At 42.2% G+C, this 21,296-nt stretch overlaps 1 protein-coding gene across 2 annotated transcripts in view; it reads left to right on the top strand.

Moving 5' to 3' along the window:
* LOC120929110 (serine/threonine-protein kinase Nek5-like) overlaps positions 1-21,296 on the top strand; it is an 81,876-nt gene that overhangs the window by 39,275 nt on the left and 21,305 nt on the right. For both annotated transcript variants that reach the window (XM_040340338.1, XM_040340337.1), the window contains exons 10-15: positions 13-109; positions 4,283-4,410; positions 4,659-4,843; positions 9,140-9,203; positions 11,489-11,605; positions 17,381-17,464. In XM_040340338.1, coding sequence (XP_040196272.1) covers positions 13-109; positions 4,283-4,410; positions 4,659-4,843; positions 9,140-9,203; positions 11,489-11,605; positions 17,381-17,464 — 675 coding nt within the window. The remainder of the gene's footprint in view (positions 1-12; positions 110-4,282; positions 4,411-4,658; positions 4,844-9,139; positions 9,204-11,488; positions 11,606-17,380; positions 17,465-21,296) is intronic.

The following is a 21,296-nucleotide window of genomic DNA, read 5'->3' as shown; positions in this document are numbered from 1 at the left end:
TTGGTCTTTCAGTTAATAGAGGAGGAGTTCAGCCATACTGTGCTGCATAAGAAAAAGCCTTCACCTGTGAAACAAGCACGAGGACCAGTCACCCCAAAAGCATCTCCAGGTAATATTTAAAACTTTTATTAACCTTATCTGTGTCGTGTTAGAGAGTATAAAAAGCTCACATGGTAGCAGCACTGACAACATAGCAGCCTTATGCAGGCCATACATGGATCGAATTCCGATTTTTTTTTCCCTAAAAATCCGAAATTGTGTGCGTTATGTGATCCGATGATGCCACCGTTGATTTAAAAATTCGACCAACCAAGCCTTCAATTTCAGCTCATGTTGCTACAGAAAAAAAAATTGTGGCCGGGAATCTTCTTTCCTTTTCGGGAATTTTCTTTTCTTTCCAGAACTTTTTTTTCTTGTGCTCATGCACATTTATTTTTTGATTATATTTCTAATAGGAGTCTCCCATCATTGATTAAAAAATCTTACATTTTTCTAAAAATTTCCACTCAAACTTGATGGGCGCACGAAAATCGACAGTTGCTGTGTCCCACTAATGGTGCAAAATTCGAACGAAAGTTCTTTGAAAAGATTTTCTAAAGAAAATTATTTCGGATTTCAAACCCTGTATGGCTTTTGGATGACCGTTTGGCTGTCAAAGTACCATACTAACCATCCGCAAATCGGCAGATCAGTCATCGGACTAAATTTTACTTTTTAGGTCCTGCTAGTGTGAGCCATCACCTGTAAGAGCTTGTCTCCTAATTATAAAAATATCATATTAAATCAATCTCAAGTTTTGTCCAAATGTTCCTCGCATTACTTCTGTCTGCAAGGGCACAAATTTCATAAAGTGTGACCCGATACAATAAATCACTGTTGGCTGTATAATCACTGAGGTAGCCCATATCTCACAATTGCTGTATTCCCTTCTTTAAATCAAGGAATATACATAAAAGTTGTAAAAATTTGTATTGAAAATACACACATAAAATATTATAAATGTTAATTATCCAGTTTATACGTTTTAGTTTAGAGGAAGAATGCACACCAATAAAAGCATACAAAATACTATAAAAGATTTAAAGATACGGACAACTACTGAATCAATAGTCTCTCCACATGCAGATGTCAACACGCTTTGTGAATACCATTGATTCTTTTGGACCGGTTGGGTATTTTATATCACTGAAGTCAAAAACAAGAAAAATAAATACATATAACATTGAATGTACATTCCAATAGCAAGTATGACAATATGTTATTATTCAAAAATGCTTGCCTATTCAGACACTAATATTCATATATGATGGGCGGCCAAAAGATTGGTCTTAGGAGCAGGCACAAGAGCCAAACAAGGAAAGGCGCAGAATACATTGACACCCTACCTGGAGTATTTCACCTATGGTATATTATCTATATTGATAAATGAGTACACAAAATGAAACACCCTAGTAAATCCCAGGTATATGCCCCCTTCCACACCAACAGTATCTCCTGCAGCAAAAAATAATCACATACGCTTACTGGGCACATAATCCAAAAAAGTAATACTTGATGTTACCAATGTGGTTAGGGGGTTAAAGCTGGGAAGGCTCTAGGCCAAACTGCCCCCAAAGAAAACGGAATCCAAGAAAAATCTGTTGTACTCATAAACCTGGGATGAAAAGCAAAAATGTTGCCCTACAGCGAAAGGCAAAAAAAAAATATAGATTATGCCTCATACACACGATCGGAATTTCCGATGGAAAAAGTCCATCAAACTTTTTCCATCGGAAATTCCGACCGTGTGTATGCCCATCTGAGTTTTTCCATTGGATATTCCGAGGAATTCCGTTGGAGTTTGCATAGAGAACTCCGATGGAATTCCGTCGGAATTCTGATGTGAACTTGGTCGGACAAAGGTCCGATCGTGTGTACAGGGCATAACAGGGTCCATATCATAAACCAGGCCAGACAAAAATCAGGTACAGAGTTTACAAACAATTCAGAATGAGGATAAAATAATTTACCTAATTTGGATATTATAATCTCACATCTCATGTGTTACACTGCTGTGGCCAATAGTCAACTGGGGGAAGAGGAAGGAAAGCATCCAAAAAGAAAAGTCATCCAATGGGGGTCTAAGGTATAAAAAGATAACCGGGGTATGCCATCACTGCACAGACCACAGTATAGACCAGCAATACCAATTCAGATGCCGCTATAGTAGAGAACAATTTCCCCTTCATATCTCACTGTGCTGTCAAAGCCATGTGCTCAAAAGTGCCAGATGACTGCTCCCAGCCCTTATATACTCCCACAGCCGCCTGGCATCCCGCGTGGCGAATCTAAGATGGCGCCAACGCGGTGATGTCATGATGCTGCATGTGTGACATCTTTGCACATGTGTTAAACGTGCATGTCAGCCTCCGCATACACACACACCTCAGATACCGCCCTGCCCCCCCAACCTAACACACAAGGAATAAGGAGAGGTGGTGGAGCAGGAAGAGCGGCCCAAACATGTAAGCCCGGCCCGGGAGACAGACAAGGGAGACAAAGCAATGCAGAGACAATGCACAGTTAAACAGCTCATTGACATTACAGTTACATTTCCTTTCAATTAACAGTCATTAGAAGAAGTGACAGTTGTGAAAATCCAAAATGTTGCTGTCCTGTCATTTATAAATAAAAGCAAAATAATCAGAATTTTTGACACCATAAGGGGGCATTGACATGGTTCCCAATAGGCTAAATTCCCTAAATCATAAAAGATATTTGCAGTAAAGACATACAGTATATTATCAGCAAAGAGGGCCAAAGTATACTGATGCAATTATCATTATTCAAAAACACTTTATAACTTATTAAAGGGGTTGTAAAGGTTTGTTTTTTATTTTCTAAATAGGTTCATTTAAGCTAGTGCATTGTTATTTCACTTACCTTTTCCTTTGATTTCCCTTCTAAATGTTTCACCTCGGTAAGTTTGCCCCCATCATCCGAGCCGTTCTGGTTGGGGGTTAGTCAGCGTGCTCGCCCCCTCCCTTGGGACTACATCCCTGCGGGAAAGTCAGGGGGCAAGCACGCTGACTAACCCCCAGCCAGAATGGCTCAGATGATGGGGGCAAACTTCCTGAGGAGGAACAGGAAGTGAGAAATTCAGAGAAAGAAAAAAAACATTTAGAAGGGAAATCGAATGAAAAGGTAAGTGAACCAACAATGCACTAGCTTAAAGGAACCTATTTAGAAAATAAAAAATGAACCTTTACAACCCCTTTAAGCTGGCTATAGATGAATTGAAATTTGGCCAGTTCAGCAGGGACTACTTGATCCATGTGTGGTCATCCATGTTCAACAGAAGTCGATCTTTAAATCGACTTCTGTTGAAACTTTTTGTCGACTGCAGCTGCTGATCAGTGTAGACCTGCTGTCAGAATACAATGTCCCGGTGGGGGGTGGGTGGTTAATTCCTTCATCCACTTCACTTTTTTCATTTAGCTCACTGGCCGAACTAAACAAAAAATATCATCTATGACCAGCTTTGGTCAATTGAGCTTAAAATACATAAAGGGGGAGATTTACTAAAACTGGAGAATGCAAAATCGTGTGCAGCTCTATATAGAAACCAATCAGCTTCCAGGTATTATTGTTAAAGCTTAACTGAACAAGCTGACGTTAGATGCTGATTGGTTTCTATGCACATTTTTGCGGACCAGTTTTAGTAAATCTCTCCTAAAGAGTCTTCTTCCTGGACTTGTCTTCAGCATTACATTGGATATCCTCAGGCCCCGTACACACGACCGAGTTTCTCGGCAGAATTCAGCCAGAAACTCGATCGTAGCCGTATTCTGCCGAGAAACCCGGTTGTGTGTACACTTTTGGCCGAGGAAGCCGACGAGGAACTCGTCGAGCCAAATAGAGAACATGTTCTCTATTTCCTCGTTAGTCAATGGGGAAACTTGGCTCGCCAAAATACTCGGCGGCTTCACAAGGAACTCGACGAGCAAAACGATGTGTTTTGCTCGTCGAGTTTCTCGGACGTGTGTACGGGGCCTCAGAAGCTCTCCCTTTTCCTGATTGTGATCTGCTTTCATTTCATTTTGTACACCCTTCCCATACTTTATATAAAGCACTATGGAGACCCCTTTGATGTTGGTGTAGATGCATATTACTTAGAAACGTCTTACTAAACTTCATACTATGCCTAAGTTTTCCCATTCTTGATATTTATAGTTATTATACATAACACAGAATTTTAGAGATTTATATGTCATACATTGTTAATTGTTAATTTTTCGATAAGTTCCAAGAAATGAAAGGGTCAAAGTTCAAGAAAGACAGAAAGTGGTGACGCCTCAGAGAAGAGTTGACTATCCATATAGGCAAGAATGGAAGCCCCCTTCACGAGTGCAACATCACAGTCCTGTTATGGTGATTATTTGTCCTTTGTGTAGTGTTGCTTTAACTGTTATGCATGGAATATTCCAAGTGCTCTAAATCAAAGTGAGGAAAAGACATTGTAGAATTGTTGTCCATCGCAAGCAGATTATTCCTGATATTTTTGGTACCACTTTGAAAAAATATATCTGGAATTTTGATGTTTGCTCCACTTTTCTGTCCTGTTATCTATCTAGTTTATGATTTTAGAAGCTCTGGATAACAGTGTTGTGTCTGTTCAGGTGCATGATCAAAACTGGAGACACAGGATGGAGGTTATTGATAAACCTGCAGCTGCAAGGATACATGGACATGGACAATATAACCATTATTACGCAAGGCTGAATGACATACAGAGAAAACCCTATGATTACCAGCCTCACCATGGGTCACCGATCAACCACCGCATCGACTCTCCACAGCATGTGTATGTACTGCCTCAAAAGATACACTACGTTTTATATTTATGTATACACACTGATCAGCCATAACATTATACCCATCCACCCAAAATTGAGTAGGTCCCCCTATTTCCGCCAAAATAGCCCTGACCCATCGAGTCATGGAATCCACTCAGAAGACCAACCTCGGAAGGTATGCTGCGGTCCAACATGTTTCATCACTAGATGGCATCAGGAGCGGTATACCATTCCAAACACCCTATTTAAAGGGTGGAACTTCAGCTCATCTGCTTCCTCCCCCCTCCGGTGGCATAATTGCCACCTTTCGGGGGGGAGGGGGGCAGGATACCTGTCTTTGACAGGTATCCTTTCCCACTCACGGGACGTCACCTTGGGGCTCCCTCCTCCTCCCCCGGTTGCGGGGCCAATAGGAGAGAGGAGCGGGGCCTCGCGCATGCGTAGTAGGGTTCCCGGCTTGAAGCCGAAAGGCTACACTGCTGGGTTCCCTCACCCGCAATGGTGGCGGCAGCACCCGACAGCTGATGGAAGCCAGCAGCTGCAGTATGTGTAGCTGCTGGCTTTTAATTATTTATTTTTTTGGTCGGAGCACAGCTTTAACAATTTTTTCAATCTGAGCAAACCAGTGCCCAGGTAGCTAGAGGTCATGCACCATCTAGAGGCCAACTTGCTCTTCATACAAACTAAACAAACCAGTATCCTGACAGTTTTTATTTCAGATTTATAAGTATTTGATATGTTTATTATGAATTTGTGATACAGAGTGCTTCACTGAACGAGATGTGTATTTATTGCTCTTTGGAGATTTTTTTGCACTTGCACCTATATTTGGTTTGTTTATAGTACAGTATTTAACAGGGTGTTAGAATTACAGTATTGTAGCGCAGTTTTTATTTCCTTTTCTTTTTTTTATATCTGCACTGATACTTCTGAACAGCTGCTGTACAACAGTGATATATTCAGTCTTTTAAGCACATAGGGCCAGATTCACAGAAGAGATACGACGGCGTATCTCTGTGATCCGCCCGTCCTAACTATGCGGCTGATTCATAGAATCAGTTCCGCATAGATAGCCCTAAGATCCGACAGGTGTAATTGACTTACACCGTCGGATCTTAGGATGCAATTCTAGGCCGGCCGCTAGGTGGCGATTCCATTGCGGTCGGCGTAGAATATGCAAATGACTAGTTACGGCGATCCACGAAGTTCCGCGCGTTCGTCGCAATCCCGTACGTCGTCGCTAGTCGGTTTTTCCCATCGCAAAGTTACACCTGCTTTAACATGGCTTATCTTTAGATTAGACATGTTAAAGTATGGCCGTCGTTCCCGCGTCAAATTAAAAAATTTTTTTTTTTTTGCGCAAGACGTCCGGGAATACGAAACGCCGTAACGCACGTCGCAGTTAAAAAAAAACATCGGGGCGCCGTAATTTCGCGCAAAGCACATCAGGAAATTTAAACACGGAGCATGCGTAGAATGTTCGGCGCGGGAACGCGCCTAATTTAAATGGTGCTCGCCCCATTTGAATTAGGCGGGCTTGCGCCGAGCGCATTTACGTTACGTTTGCATTTACGTTACACCGCCGCAAGTTTACAGGTAAGTGCTTTGTGAATCAGGCACTTACGCTGTAAACTTGCGGCAGTGTAACGTAAATCAGATACGTTACGCCACCGCTGCGCAACGTAAGTGTCTGTGAATCTGGCCCATAATTTTTGGAGTATACACACCTTGAGCTGTCTACTATGCAGTGAAACTGATATTTTACTATGCAAAGTATATTGCACACACAGGTATACATAATATATTTATTCATCTTATTATGTTTATAGTTTATGCGGTTTACAACCGCTTTAAGCGTTTCAATTTCAATGCAATCAGGCAGGTCCTTGTACTACATGGTTTTGGTAAACCTGAAGAGAAAACCATCAGGAAAACTGATAGTGTGTATGGGGCTTAAGTATTAACCACTTGCTGACTGCACACTGTAGCTTCACTGCTACAGTGCAGGATTCTGCTTTCTCTGGGTAGGGGGCGCGCCCACGTCGCAGGCACGCTGGCTGTACTGTGATTAGTAACAGTACAAGCCGATCAGCGAGTGCCGGCCAATGGATGACCACCGGCACCCGCTGATCAGCAATTAGGAAGACAGGACAGCGCTCTGTGTATGTAAACAATACAGAGCTCTGTCCTGTCAGCGGGGATGTGACGGTTTTTGTTTCCCATCCCACTTTATATTCCACCAAACACCATTACATCCCTTAGGCTGCATTCACACATGAGCGTTTTGTCGCCTGAAGCGCGACGCTCAAATACGCTAGAGGGGAAAAAATACATTATTCCCTATGGAGATGGTTCACATCTGCACGCCAATACGCCTGACGCCGAACGCCTGAAGCTCAAACAAGTTCCGGACCCTTTTTTGTCGTGCGTATCGGGCGATTTGGGCGTATCTGAGCGTTTCCATTTCCCATAGAAAGTAATGGAAACGCTCGATTCAAGCAACTAGCGTGACCATGAGCGTTTGCTACGGGCGTTTCGTCGCTTTAATCAATAGAACTTTTCACCCAGGCAGAAGATAAAAAAAATCTACCAACATAGTAACAAGTGATGAAAAGATGATCATTTTTCCTATTGGCTAAAATAAAAAACGTCGAAGTACAAAAACGTCGGACGACGCTGTATGCAAAAGCGCAAATAAGCATTAATACGCGCGACAATATGCTGGAAAAAAACGACCAAACGACCGACGCTCAGGTGTGAATGCAGCCTAAGTGAAAGCACCTCACAGTACACACATAAACACTGGTTGGGCACATATTTAACCCTTTGCTTGCCCTAGATGTTTAACTCCTTCTCAGCCAGTGTCATTAGTACAGCGACAGAATATATTTTTAGCACTGATCGCTGTATTAGTGTCACTGGTTCCCATAAAGTGTCAGATTGCCCACCATACTCTCACAGTTCCGCTATAAGTCACTGCTCGCCACCATTACTAGTAGAAAGATAAATAAATACAAATTCCTGTAGCTATACCATAGTTTGTAGACGCTATAACTTTTGTGCAAACCAATCAATATACGCTTATTGAGATTTTTTTTCTATGAAAAATATGTGGCAGAATACATATTGGCCTAAATTTATGAAGACATTTTTTTTTTTTATTATTATTATTTTATTGGATATATTTTATAGCAGAAAGTAAAAAATATTGGGCCGGATTCAGAAAGAGTTATGCCGGCGTATCAGTGATAGGCCAGCATAACTAACACTTTGCGCCGGCTTATCTGTTTTCTGTATGCAGAAAACAAGATAAGCCGGTTTGCAGCAAAGATCTGACAGGCGTAATTGTATTACACAGTCGGATCTTAATTGCAATTTTAAAATGGCCGCTGGGGGCGTTCTCGCTGATTTACGCCGAGAATATGTAAATCAGCGAGATACGCCAATTCACGAACATACGCGGGCCCGACGCAGTCACTTTACGCCGTTTCCGTAAGGGTTTTCCCAGCGTAAAGATAAAGCTGCCCAAAGCAGGCGCATCCTATGTTAAGCATGGAAGTCGTGACCGTGGGAAATTTGAAAATTTTTACTTTGTTTGCGTAACTCGTCCGTGAATGGGGATTTACGTCGATTACGTTCACGTCGAAAACACCGTCATAATTCGGAGCATGCGCACTGGGATTTTTCTAAGGCCGGCGCATGCGCAGTACGTTCGGCGCGTGGACGCGCCTAATTTAAATAGGAGACGCCCCCCTACCCGCCTATTTTAAATTAGGCCGCCCAATTTACGCTACGCTGCCGCAGCTTAACACGCAAGTGCTTTGTGAATACAGCACTTGCGTGTTAAGTTGCGGCGGCTTAACGTAAATAAGAAAAGTTACGCCGCCGCAACTTTGCGCGCGCCTTTAGGAATCTGGCCCATTGTGTTTTGTTTTTTTTTCAAAAAATGTTGGTCTTTTTTGTGTATATTGCAAAAAATAGAAAACCCGGTGGTGATCAAATACCACCAAAAGGCAGGTCTATTTGTGGGGGAAAAAATGATATAATTTGTATACAGCGTTGCATGACCGTGCAATTGTTAGTTAAAGTAACGCAGTGCCGTATAGCAAAAAATGGCCTGGTCATGAAGGGGGGTAAATCTTCCAGAGGTAAAGTGGTTAAATATATACTTGTATTGACTTGGTTCTACAAAAATATAACAAAAATATTTTTAGGGTAATGAAATTTGTTTATAGTCCAATCATCACACACATTGTCACGTGTCCATACACATTTCTAAGCCTTTCTCACCTCTCAATTTCTAGGAATGATTTCTTGCAAAGAAAACAGGAAGCAGAAAGGATTAAGATAAAGGTTGAAAAGCAGCTGGTGAGTTTTTTTTTTTTATGCATTACAGAGAAACTGAAATTTAAAAGATTATTTAGTTTGCAAAAGCTTTCCTAATGAGAAAACTCCACCGCTCCCTACAGGTGAGAGTAAAGCCTCGTACACACGATCGGATTTTCCCGCCTACAAAGCGTAGGACTTTTGTCCGAAGGGCGTGTGCCTGGATTTTGTATTGCATACAAACGGCACACAATTGTCGGCCAAAAAACACGAACGTAGTGACTAGGGATGGGCGAACGGTTCGGCCCAAGCATAAGTTTCGGGCGGAACTTTGGTTGTTCGGATGTTCTGGCGAACACCGAACAATATGCTGAGTTTGGGGAAAATTCGAAAGCCGTGGAACACCGTTAAAGTCTATGGGAAACTAACATGAAAACCCAAAAGTGCTCATTTTAAAGGCTCATATGCAAGTTATTGTCATAAAACGTGTTTGGGGACCTGGGTCCTGCCCCAGGGGACATGTATCAATGCAAAAAAATGTTTTAAAAACTGCAGTATTTTCAGGAGCAGTGATTTTAACCACTTAAGCCCCGGACCAAAATGCAGGTAAAGGACCAGGCCTTTTTTTGAGATTCGGGACTGCGTCTCTTTAACTGACAATAGCGCGGTCGTGCGACGTGGCTCCCAAACAAAATTGGCGTCCTTTTTTTCCCACAAATAGAGCTTTCTTTTGGTGGTATTTGATCACCTCTGCGGTTTTTATTTTTTGCGCTATAAACAAAAATAGAGCGACAATTTTGAAAAAAATGCAATATTTTTTACTATAATAAATATCCCCCAAAAATATATAAAAAAATATTTTTTTTCCCTCAGTTTAGGCCGATGAGTATTCTTCTACATATTTTTGGTAAAAAAAAATCGCAATAAGCGTTTATCGGTTGGTTTGCGCAAAATTTATAGCGTTTACAAAATAGGGGATAGTTTTATTATTTATTTATAATTTTTTTTTTTTTTTACTACTAATGGCGGCGATCAGTGATTTTCTTCGTGACTGCGACATTATGGCGGACACATTTCGCACAATTTTGACACATTTTTGGGACCATTGTCATTTTCACAGCAAAAAATGCATTTAAAATGCATTCTTTATTGTGGAAATGACAGTTGCAGTTTGGGAGTTAACCACAGGGGGCGATAAAGGGGTTATGTTTCACCTATTGTGTGTTTACAACTGTAGGGGAGTGTGGCTGTAGGAGTGACGTCATCGATTGTGTCTCCCTATAAAGGGGATGACACGATCGATGCAGCTGCCACAGTGAAGCATGGGGAAGCCGTGTTTACACTCGGCTCTCCCCGTTCTTCAGTTCCGGGGACCGATTGCGGGACCCCAGCGGCGATCGGGTCCGCGGGTCCCACGGTCCCGGAGCTTCGGACCGGGTCGAGGGCGCGCGCCCGCGACCCACGGCTGGGTAGATGTACAGGACGTGCCAGTACGTCCATCTGCCCAGCCGTGCCATTCTGTGGACGTATATCTACAGGCGGCGGTCCTTAAGTGGTTAATAATGCTTAAAGTGAAATAATACAAGTGATATATTCCTTTAAATTTCATACCTGGGGGGTGTCTATAGTATGCCTGTAAAGTGGCAAATGTTTCCCGTGTTCAGAACAGTCCCTGCAGCAAAATGAAATTTATAAAGGAAAAAAAGTAATTTAAAACTGCTTGCGGCTGTAATGAATTGTCGGGTCCTGGCAATACAGATAAAATTAATTGAAAAAAAAAGTGGCATGGGTCCTCCCCAGTCCATTACCAGGCCCTTTGGGTCTGGTCTGAATATTAAGGGGAACCCCAAACCAAAATTAAAAAAAAATTGCGTGGGGGTCCCCCCAAATTCTATACCAGGCCCTTCAGGTCTGGTATGGATATTAAGGGAAACCCTGCACCATTTTTTTAAAATGGCATAGGAGTCCCCCTCAAGCACCCCTGTCAATGGTAAATGGTTTTCATTCAGTTACTTTGATGGCCACCCAATTAGGCCAGCTCCTGGGCTTTATCTGGGATCTGCAGCTACTGTTATTAATACAACTTCTAGTGAAATCTGGTACTACAGAATACAGCTTGACTAATAATATCTTACATTATGACTACTGAAGGCTGATAGAACAAAAGTTTAATCTAGAGATTTTGTCTGAGTACTCTGTGTGAGTAAGGAGGCATTTTTTTTCTGGTCCTTTATCTTTTTTGCCATCCCACCAGATAGAAGGAAATATCCATTACATCTGCAAGAGAGAACAACGTTGTTCTTGAGTTACCTTTTTGTTTCTTATAGGGGCTGCGCCCATCTTCTGCCGACCAGTTCAGGAAGCATACTCCAGTGTCAAGGCATGAAATGCCTCATGATCCAGCATTAAACAGAGCCCCACAAAAGCAACAAAGGAGTGACGAGGTACTTAAAATGTGATACTGCTATAGGGGTCACTTCAGCAGTTTATTTTATATATTATTTGAGGTTTCTGGTACACATTCAAATATGTCACATATTATTAAGGCTACATGTCAAACTAGATCAGGGGGCCACCAAACTATGGCCCGTGGACCAAACCTGCCCCCCCCCAAATGTTATCTGGTCTGCAGGTTACTGGCGTGTCCTCTATGTACACACACAGGGCCAGATTCTTAAAAGGCTTACGACGGCGCAACGCCATTTGCGCCGTCGTAAGTCCTAATCTGGCCCGGCCTATCTATGCGACTGATTCTTAGAATCAGTTACGCATAGATATCCCTTAGATCTGACAGGCGTAAGGCTCTTACGCTGTCAGATCTTCAATGCAATTTTTTTTCCCGCCGCTAGGTGTCGCCTCGTCGTTTTCCTCGTCGTCTATGCAAATTAGCTATTTACGCGAGATTCCCGAACGTACGGGCGGACGACGCAGTGAATTTACGACGTTTACGTAATAGTAAACTTGTCCCTGCTATATGAGGGGCAAGTTTACGAAGGTCCGTCGTATGCCATGTTAAGTATGGCGTCGGGTCCGCGTCGGCTTTTTCCGTTGTTTTCCTAAGTCGTCCGCGAATACGACTTTACGTCAATGACGCTCACGTCGGCGTCATTGATGTTTTCCGTCGTGAGCTGGAGCATGCACACTGGGCTATTTTTCAGCCCGGCGCATGCGCAGTTCAATCGGCACGGGGGCGCGCTTAATTTGAATACAAGCCGCCCCCTTTGAATTACGTGGCCATACGCCGGGCCAATTACACTACGCCGCCGCAAATTACGGAGCAAGTGCTTGGAGAATACGGCACTTGCTCCAGTAATTTGTGGCGGCGTAGTGTAAATGGCTTACGCTACGCCGCCGCAGATTATACAAGAATCTGGCCCACAGTCTCCAGCACAGGTTCCCCTGTAGCAATGTAATCGCCTCCATTTAGGACTGATAGGACTCTGATAAGGACTTTGATATAAGAAGGGACTTAGATGTAAGAGGAAACTATGATATAAGGGAGAATTTGATGTAAGAGGAAACTCTGATGTAATGGGTGACTCTGACTGGGACACTAATGTAAAGGGGGTTCTGATGTAAGGGGAACTGTGGAGGCAACCCTGTTATAAGAGAGGACTCTAATTTAAGAAAGGATTTTGATGGGAATACTGATATAACAGGGACTCTGATGGGGACACTGATATATGGAAGACTCTGATTCATGGGTGGATGCTGATGTAAGGGGGACTCTGATGGGGACCATGACATAAGGGTGGGCTCTGATGTGCACTTAGATATAAAGGGGACTGCTTTTAAGAAAGGTGCAGACCGATTTTATTTTTGTTCGACCTTTATTAATGGCTCAAGTTTATTGGGAATTTGTTTTTCTGAACTTCTTTCTCTGTTGTTCTGAATCATATAATGCATATTAGAAAAAAGCACCATGTAAAACGTATTAATTTTGGCTACCACAAGTATGTTTACCAACATACACATATTAGTTATTGCTCTTTTGAACCTTCATGTTTTTATGCCAAGGGTAAATCCTACCATGCCCTGTGCAATACAATGAGGTTGGGTTCACACAATACTACACAACAGTAGGACGACTTTCATCCTACTTTGCTCTGCGACATCGGTCCCACATTGGTCCTACATTGATCCTATATCTATCCGACTTTCATGAACAGGATACTACTTTGATCTGACTTTGTGATAGTCTGACTTGTTTTTTGACCAATCAAAACAATCCCAGAGTGAGATAAATTCCTTTTACTGCTGCTGTAATCACAATGTCGGATGTCAAAAGTCGGATGGTAAGGACAAGGGTCCTACTTTGATCCGACTTCAATGATATTCAATGGGCTGAAGTAGGAAATAAAGTTGGACCAAAGTAGTACAGGGAGCATTTTCAAAGTTGGACCGACTTGTGTCGGACCAGTTAAGATGGCTCTCATAGGGAAATATTAATTTTTACACGTCATGCGACATGAGCTCCAATTGTCGGAGCGTTTGTCAGACCAGTGTGAACCCGGCCTTAGGCCCCTTTCAGACTGGGGCGGGAGCCGCGGCAGCGGTATACCGCCGCTAAAAATATTGGCGTTATACCGCCGGGATTGCCGCGGGAATCGGCCGCTAGCGGTGCGGTATTAACCCCCGCTAGCGGCCGATAAAGGGTTAATACCGCCCGCAATGCGCCTCTATGGAGAGCTGTACCAGATTTTGCACTCTCCAGTTTAAGTACTGTATTTATTGGCTTATAACACTCACTTTTTTACTCTGAAAATAGAGGGTAAACTGTGCCTGCGTGTTATACGCAGGGGGTTGTGGGAAGTTTTTTTTTTCCCTGAAACTTCCCTCTTAAAGTTAGGGTGCGTGTTATACATCTGTGTGTGTTATATGCCGATAAATACAGTAAATCAATCTCAATGTGTATCACATCCTGCATTAAAACCTGAGTTATCCCAAGAGAGAAGGGAGCAACAAAACATTTATTTAAAAATATTATATAAAAAAAACGTGTAAATAGTTGAGGTATATGAAAACTGTAGGAAGTATAGAAAATATTCTGCAGAATTATTATTAATATTGTATTATATGGCACCAATCATATGCCATAGCACTGTAACATGCAGTATACAGGAAACATGCATAACATGTAAATGACAGAATATATGAGGACCCTGCTCTTTATAGATTAATATGTAACATTGTACAAAGATAGTTTAAAAATGTTCCTATCTAATAACTTGTCATAGTGTAACATGATGGTGCAGTGCTGAAATCCTGGATATTTATTTCCACCATATGCATAGAGTTTTTATGTTTTTGTGAACATTTTCAACACAAGTTCTGATTGAGATCCCAAAACATGCTGGAAAATTATTCTGCTTGTCACCATATTTATATGCAGAAGGTTAAGAAGGTCTTTGCCCAACACATTGCTTATAGCCTGTGAATATGAGAACACTATCATTGTGTTTTGGTGCTGGTGGGAACTTTCCTTCCATATCTGTGACCTGAGAATCATAAAAGTTCCTTGACATGATGACCTGATGATGATTATGGTATTCAGGTGGTGCTATTTTTTAGAGCAATGGTCAACTTGATATAAGGGCCTCAAATGTGCCCTGACATCCCCAAAGGGTCACACATATTATTTAGTGAATGTGACGCTACACAGAAAGACGACATACTACAGGAAATGGTTAAAGATAACGGGAATACAAGAGAAGTCCATAGATTATGGATTAGAGACTTTGAAGACTGAGGAGATGCTTCAGGGGACAGTCGCAGGCTGGAGTCCCACTACATGAGACTTCTAGAGATTACAACTATTATAGGCCCTTTACAAATGCATGCTTTCACATTTGTATTCCCTACAACCCCTTTAAAATAAGCTGTGCCACATTTTTTTTTAAATGAGCAAAATAAAAAAGTTTATTGAGCATAAACAAAATGTTAACAGTCATAGTCCATAACAACAATGGTGTTCCAGAGTAAAAGAACAATAATCAAAGGCACAGAAACCATAGCCAATCCACAATCGTCAGTATTTTACCACACATTTGAGACATCTAGATACATTGACAAGTATCCATAACTGGTCCCAGCCTACCATTACAGCAAACATGAAGGAATTGCATAGGACTTTCAAGGTAAAGCAAAAACATACCAGAATTACAGAATTCTATCTACAATTAGATCACAGGGTGATAGTCCCAGTACCGCTAGCCAACTGCCCCACAGCTTCTCAGATTTCCAAGGGCACCCTCTATGCTGGAAAATAACTCAATCTAGACTGAGGCTGGGTTCACACTAGTGCGAATTGGAATGCGGTTTCCCCGCATCTAATTTGCATGACAGGAGAGTGTGCCCGGATCTCAATGGAGCCGGTTTACACATCTCCGTGGCCGCCACATAGCGGATTGCACGGGGGTTCTGCGCATTTTTGGCTCAGTTTCAGGTCCGAAGTCAGGCAAAATTTGAGACTGATTCGTCAGGGACCCCTCGGAACCCTGCTGTGAGCCGCGTCTGCACTAAGTGAGAACCCAGCCTTAGAGCATCATCCCCCATGTGGTAAATCCATTCCCTATGGGTCGGAAGCTGTTAAAATTTCAAGTATTGTAAAATAAGTCTCCTGGTCTGAAACATGGATCTACTCACAGCTGCCTTAGTAAATTACGTTAGATAATAATCATCTAGAATACCTAGTATACACCATTTTAGGTCTAAAGGGACATTGGCTTGGAAGTCCATATTAATGGTGCCCGCTTTCTCCATCCAATATCTGTGCAGTTTAGGGCAGTGCCACATTAAATGTATGAGATCGACTTGTGCCACATTTAATATTTCTTTCAGCATAATTCATTAAAAAAGATCAAAGGAAAAAAAAACATAAAAAGAGGAAAAGGAATGACAAAAAGTAACAAGGTGTGACAGAAGTAAATTAAGAGAGTAATTTTTTATCACCGGGCTGAGTAAAAAACGACATAACGACCTAGGTTAAAAGAATACATACTATTTTCTGCAGTGGTCCTAAAGGCCATACATTAAGTGTCAAAGGGCCCCATGTGGCATCTGGGCTGCAGGTTGGGCACCGCGGTATTAGGGGCTACAACATTTTTTTTTTTTTAAAGGTACAGAATTCACAAAACTCAACCATGATGATCAGATATTAAAACATCTTGGGGTGTCGTTTTAGGTATATGAAGTACACAATCAGAAATACATAGGGCCAGATTCAGAAAGACTTACGCCAACGTATCTACTGATACGCCGTCGTAAGTCCAAATGTGCGCCGTCGAATCTATGCGCTGATTCTCTAAATCAGATACGCCTGAATTGTGGCAAGATACGACCGACGTAAGTCTCCTACGCCGTTGTATCTTGGGTGCATATTTACGCTGGCCGCAAGGGGCGCTTCCGTTGATTTACGTGTCGAATATGTAAATGAGCGAGATACACCGATTCACGAACGTACTTGCGCCCGTCGCAGTAAGCTACACCATTTACATAAGTTGTGCGTCCGGCGTAAAGATAAACCACCAAATAGCTGGTCTAAGTCGTGTAGGGTATGGACGTCGGAACTGCCGTTGGATTTTACGTCGTTTGCGTAAGTCGTACATGAATGGGGCTGGGCGTAGGTTATGTTCACGTCGTTGCCATTGAGCCGTCGTATCTTAGGGCGTCAATTCGACGTGATTCTGAGCATGCGCCGTTCGTTCGGGAAGTCATTTACATGGGGTCACGGCTAATTTTAATACAACACGCCCACTACCTTCCTAATTAGAATTAGGCGGGCTTACGTCGGCCTATTTACGCTACGCCGACATAACTTAGGGAGCAACTGCTTTGTGAATACTGGCCTTGCCTCTCTATTTTACGTCGGCGTAGCGCATATGAGCTGCGCTACACCCGCTTAAACATACGCCGCTCTACCTGAATCTGGCTATATGTTTGTTCCTTTTCATCCTATGACTATTTGTGTCCCAGCAGTGTACAGGAAAGGTAGTGCCACAGACAGGCTTTGGGGTTGTTGAAGGTTTGGAACAGATGTGGAACGTGACTTTTTTTGGGGGGAAAAAACATACTTTAACATGTTTATTACTGAGTTTTATGTCCAGAGGTTACATCTCAAAGAATTCAGGACCTATGTCTAAATATGTCTAAATGTCCTATGTCTAAATATTCAGCTCTATACTGCACATGGTTTCTAAGAACTATTGTTTGTATAACAGGAACATCTGAAACAACTGGGGCTCATTCGGCAGCAATACCATAATGAAGTCAGGGAGATAAAAGCCAGAGCTGGAGAGTACCAGGTAAAATGATTTGTCAGGCCTTTGTTTAATTTTATTCAGCTTTTGCCAGCAGCAGTATGGAATTCTATGGCACATGGTAAAACGTTCAAGATGGAAGCAACTACTTGAATGATGTTTTTCCTCAACCGATAAAGAATGCCATCAGTAATTAAACAAGTACAGTCATTTTTCTGGGGAAGAAAAAATACTGATGGAATCCTATTATTTTCTCTTTCTGCATTCAGCAAATATTTTTCTTCTGTGTGGTCCCTCATTGCTTTTTGTTTCAATAGTTTTTATTGAAAGTGTTTTACAAATATAAAGAGAAGGAACCGCGATACATACTAAGGGGCAGATCCACAAAGAAATTACGCCGGCGTATCTCTTGATACGCCGCGTAATTTCAAATTTTGCGCGTCATATCTTTATTTTGTATCCACAAAACAAGATACGACGGCATCTCGGCTAGATCCGACAGGCGTACGTCTTAGTACGTCGTCGCATTTAAGCTGCAATTATTCGGTGGCCGCTAGGTGGCGTTCCCGTCGAAATCCGCGTCGAGTATGCAAATTAGCTAGTTACGGCGATCCACGAACGTACGTCGGCCTGGCGCATTTTTTTTATGTCGTTTGCGTTCGGCTTTTTCCGGCGTATAGTTAAAGCTGCTGTTCTGAGACGTACTCAATGTTAACTATGGCCGTCGTTCCCGCGTACAATTTAGAATTTTTTACATCGTTTGCGTAAGTCGTTCGCGAATAGGAATTTGCGTAGAATGACGTCACCGTCGTAAGCATTGGCTGGTTCCGGTTTAATTTCGAGCATGCGCACTGGGATACCCCCAGGGACGGCGCATGCGCAGTTAAAAAAAAAACGTTGTTTACGTCGGGTCACGACGTATTTACATAAAACACGCCCCCATTACATCCATTTGAATTCCGCGCCCTTACGCCGCGAGAGATACACTACGCCGCCGTAACTTACGGCGCAAATTCTTTCAGGATTAAAAAAAAAAAGATAAGTTAAGGGGGCGTAGCGTATCTTAGATACGCTGCGCCCGGCGCAAACGTACGAGGATCTGCCCCTAACAGTCATAAGACCACCAGTAGGAAATTGCATTAACAATACAAACTTAAAATTAAAAAATAAAGTTGGGGGGGAATGGAAGAGAGTCCACGTTGCAAGCAAAAATATAGGCAATACAGTGGGGGGAGGAATGAGCACCCTCTAGTGGAAATCCCCCTCCTTCTGCCCAGCCTGTAGGGGCAGGGAGAGAACAGTGAATATAAACAAACACCACACATGATCCCCCAACTGTACATTAACTAAGAAACACTTTGCATAATAGGAAAAACAGAGAGAAGGGGCTCCCTAATTACAACCATCCTCCAACAATTGATGGAAAAAGCTGGTAGAGCCGATAAAAAAAAGTGGGAGAGAGGAAGAAGATGAGGAAGAAATAAAAGTAAAAAAAGAAAAGAAAGAAAAAGAAAAATACAAAAGAAAGGCAAAAGAAATCATTGGGGTAGATTCAGAAATAAGTTACGCTGGCGTATCTATTGATACGCCACGTAACTTCTAGTATGCTCCGGCGTATCTTTTTTCTGTATTCAGAAAACAAGATACGCCGGAATTTGGCTAAGGTCCGACTGGCGTAAGTCTTACGCCGTCGTATCTTAGTTGCATATTTACGCTGGCCGCTAGGTGGCGCTTCCGTCGATTTACGCGAGGAATATGCAAATTAGGTACATACGCCAATTCAGAAACGTACGTCTGCCCGGTGCATTTTTTACGTCGTTTACGTTAGGCTTTTTCCGGCGTAAAGTTACCCCTGCTATATGAGGCGTATCTCATATGTTAAGTATGGACGTCGGGGCAGCGTTGAATTTTCCATCGATTACGTCGTTTACGTAAGTCGTTCGCGAATAGGGCTGTACGTAAGTTGCGTTCACGTCTAAAGCATTGACAATTTGCGGCGTAATTTCGAGCATGCGCACTGGTATTCTTTCACGGACGGCGCATGCGCCGTTCGTAAAAAACGTCAAATACGCGGGGTCACAAGTAATTTAAATAAAACACGCCCACATCATCCACATTTGAATTTGGCGGTCTTACGCCGGACCACATACGCTACGCCGCCGTAACTTAGGGCGCAAGTTCTTTATGAATATGGAACTTGCGCCTTAAGTTACGGCGGCGTAACGTATCTGAGATACGTTACGCCCGCAGAAATTTACGCCGGGCTATATGAATATGAATCTGCCCCACTGTTTTCTACATGCCATATCTGACATTTAAAAAGCCATTCTGTTTTGGGAACCTTACCCACTCGATGTAATCTGTTCTCTTATTAGTAGTATAAAGTTAGAGGATTAGGTGCAGACTCACATAAATAGAAATCAAGTCAATTACATTTTTTATATTAAATATTTATTCAGAATTGTGATTTATATTAAATAATTTACAAAATAAATGAAACATAAACATGAAAACTCATATCTGATTTCATTTGGTGCCTTTCAAATTAATTTAGATTAGTAGACAGATGTTTCTGTAAATATCAGCGATCATAAGCAACTACTTAGGCATTCTTTTTTTTTACTTGGATGTTTTCTCCCATTTTACACAATTTCTAATGTAGTAATATCCATATATAGCATTGACCTAAAAAATTGCTATGGAACGCTACCTACGTGGCTCTATTTCTCTATTCTAAATTGTATTTTTTTTTTTGCTTTTTTTTCCCCATACATGCCTTTATTGGAATTGTGATTTTGTAAAATGACAGCTGCTACTCAGTACAGTACAGAAACCTGTAATCGTTTTTTCTTATTATAAATGAGAAATGTATAAATTGTAGTTGAATTTGGATTTTGTACTTGTAAAGCACATATGCTCTTAAAATGTGTACACTGGTACAAAACAGCACACAAAAATCTCACCTCTGCTTTTCTTTCTCTGTACTTTATGCTGGCCATACACTACACGAAAATCATTCAAACCCATTTTCGAAAAACGAACATTCGGCCGTGAAAGCAAACAATAGTACCATCATGTAATGACCGATAAATCGTTCAATGGACATAAATGAATCAATTTTGTGTTTGTTTTTTCACATATACCTAATGCAAACAGTTTGGACAGGAAACACAATAACCTTTCAATTTATCGTTCGTTCGGCAGTAAATTTTCAAACTTGCCCTTTGTTTTTTCGGCTTCGATTACCGATTTGTGCCCATTAACTGGCCGAAAAACGAACGTACTGTCTAAGGGCCAGATCCACGTAGCGCATCGTAATTTTAGTCCGGCGTAGCGTATCGTAGTAACGCTAGGCCGCCGCAACTTTGAGAGGCAAGTGCTGTATTCACAAAGCACTTGCCTCTAAAGTTACGGCGGCGTAGCGTAAATCTGCGGGCGTAAGGGCGCGGAATTCAAATGATAAAGATGTGGGCGTGTTTTATGTTAATTTTACTTGACCCGACGTAAATGACGTTTTTTCTGAACGGTGCATGCCGTCCGTGGGGGTATCCCAGTGCGCATGCTCCAAATTAACCCGCAACAAGCCAATGCTTTCGACGTGAACATCATTCTACGCAAAGCCCTATTCGCGAACGTTTCGCGCAAAGGACGTACACGACGGAAAATTCAACGCTGGCCCGACGTCCATACTTAACATTGGCTACGCCTCATATAGCAGGGGTTACGTTACGCCGAAAAAAGCCTTACGGAAACGACTTTAAAAAAAATACGCCGGCCGGACGTACGTTTGTGGATTCGCATATATAGCTAATTTGCATACTCGACGCGGAAATCGACGGAAGCGCCACCTAGCGGCCAGCGTAAATATGCACCTTAG

This window comes from Rana temporaria, chromosome 2 (genome assembly GCF_905171775.1).
Source record: "Rana temporaria chromosome 2, aRanTem1.1, whole genome shotgun sequence".
NCBI lineage: Eukaryota > Metazoa > Chordata > Amphibia > Anura > Ranidae > Rana > Rana temporaria.
This window is presented reverse-complemented; position numbering and strand designations above follow the sequence as displayed.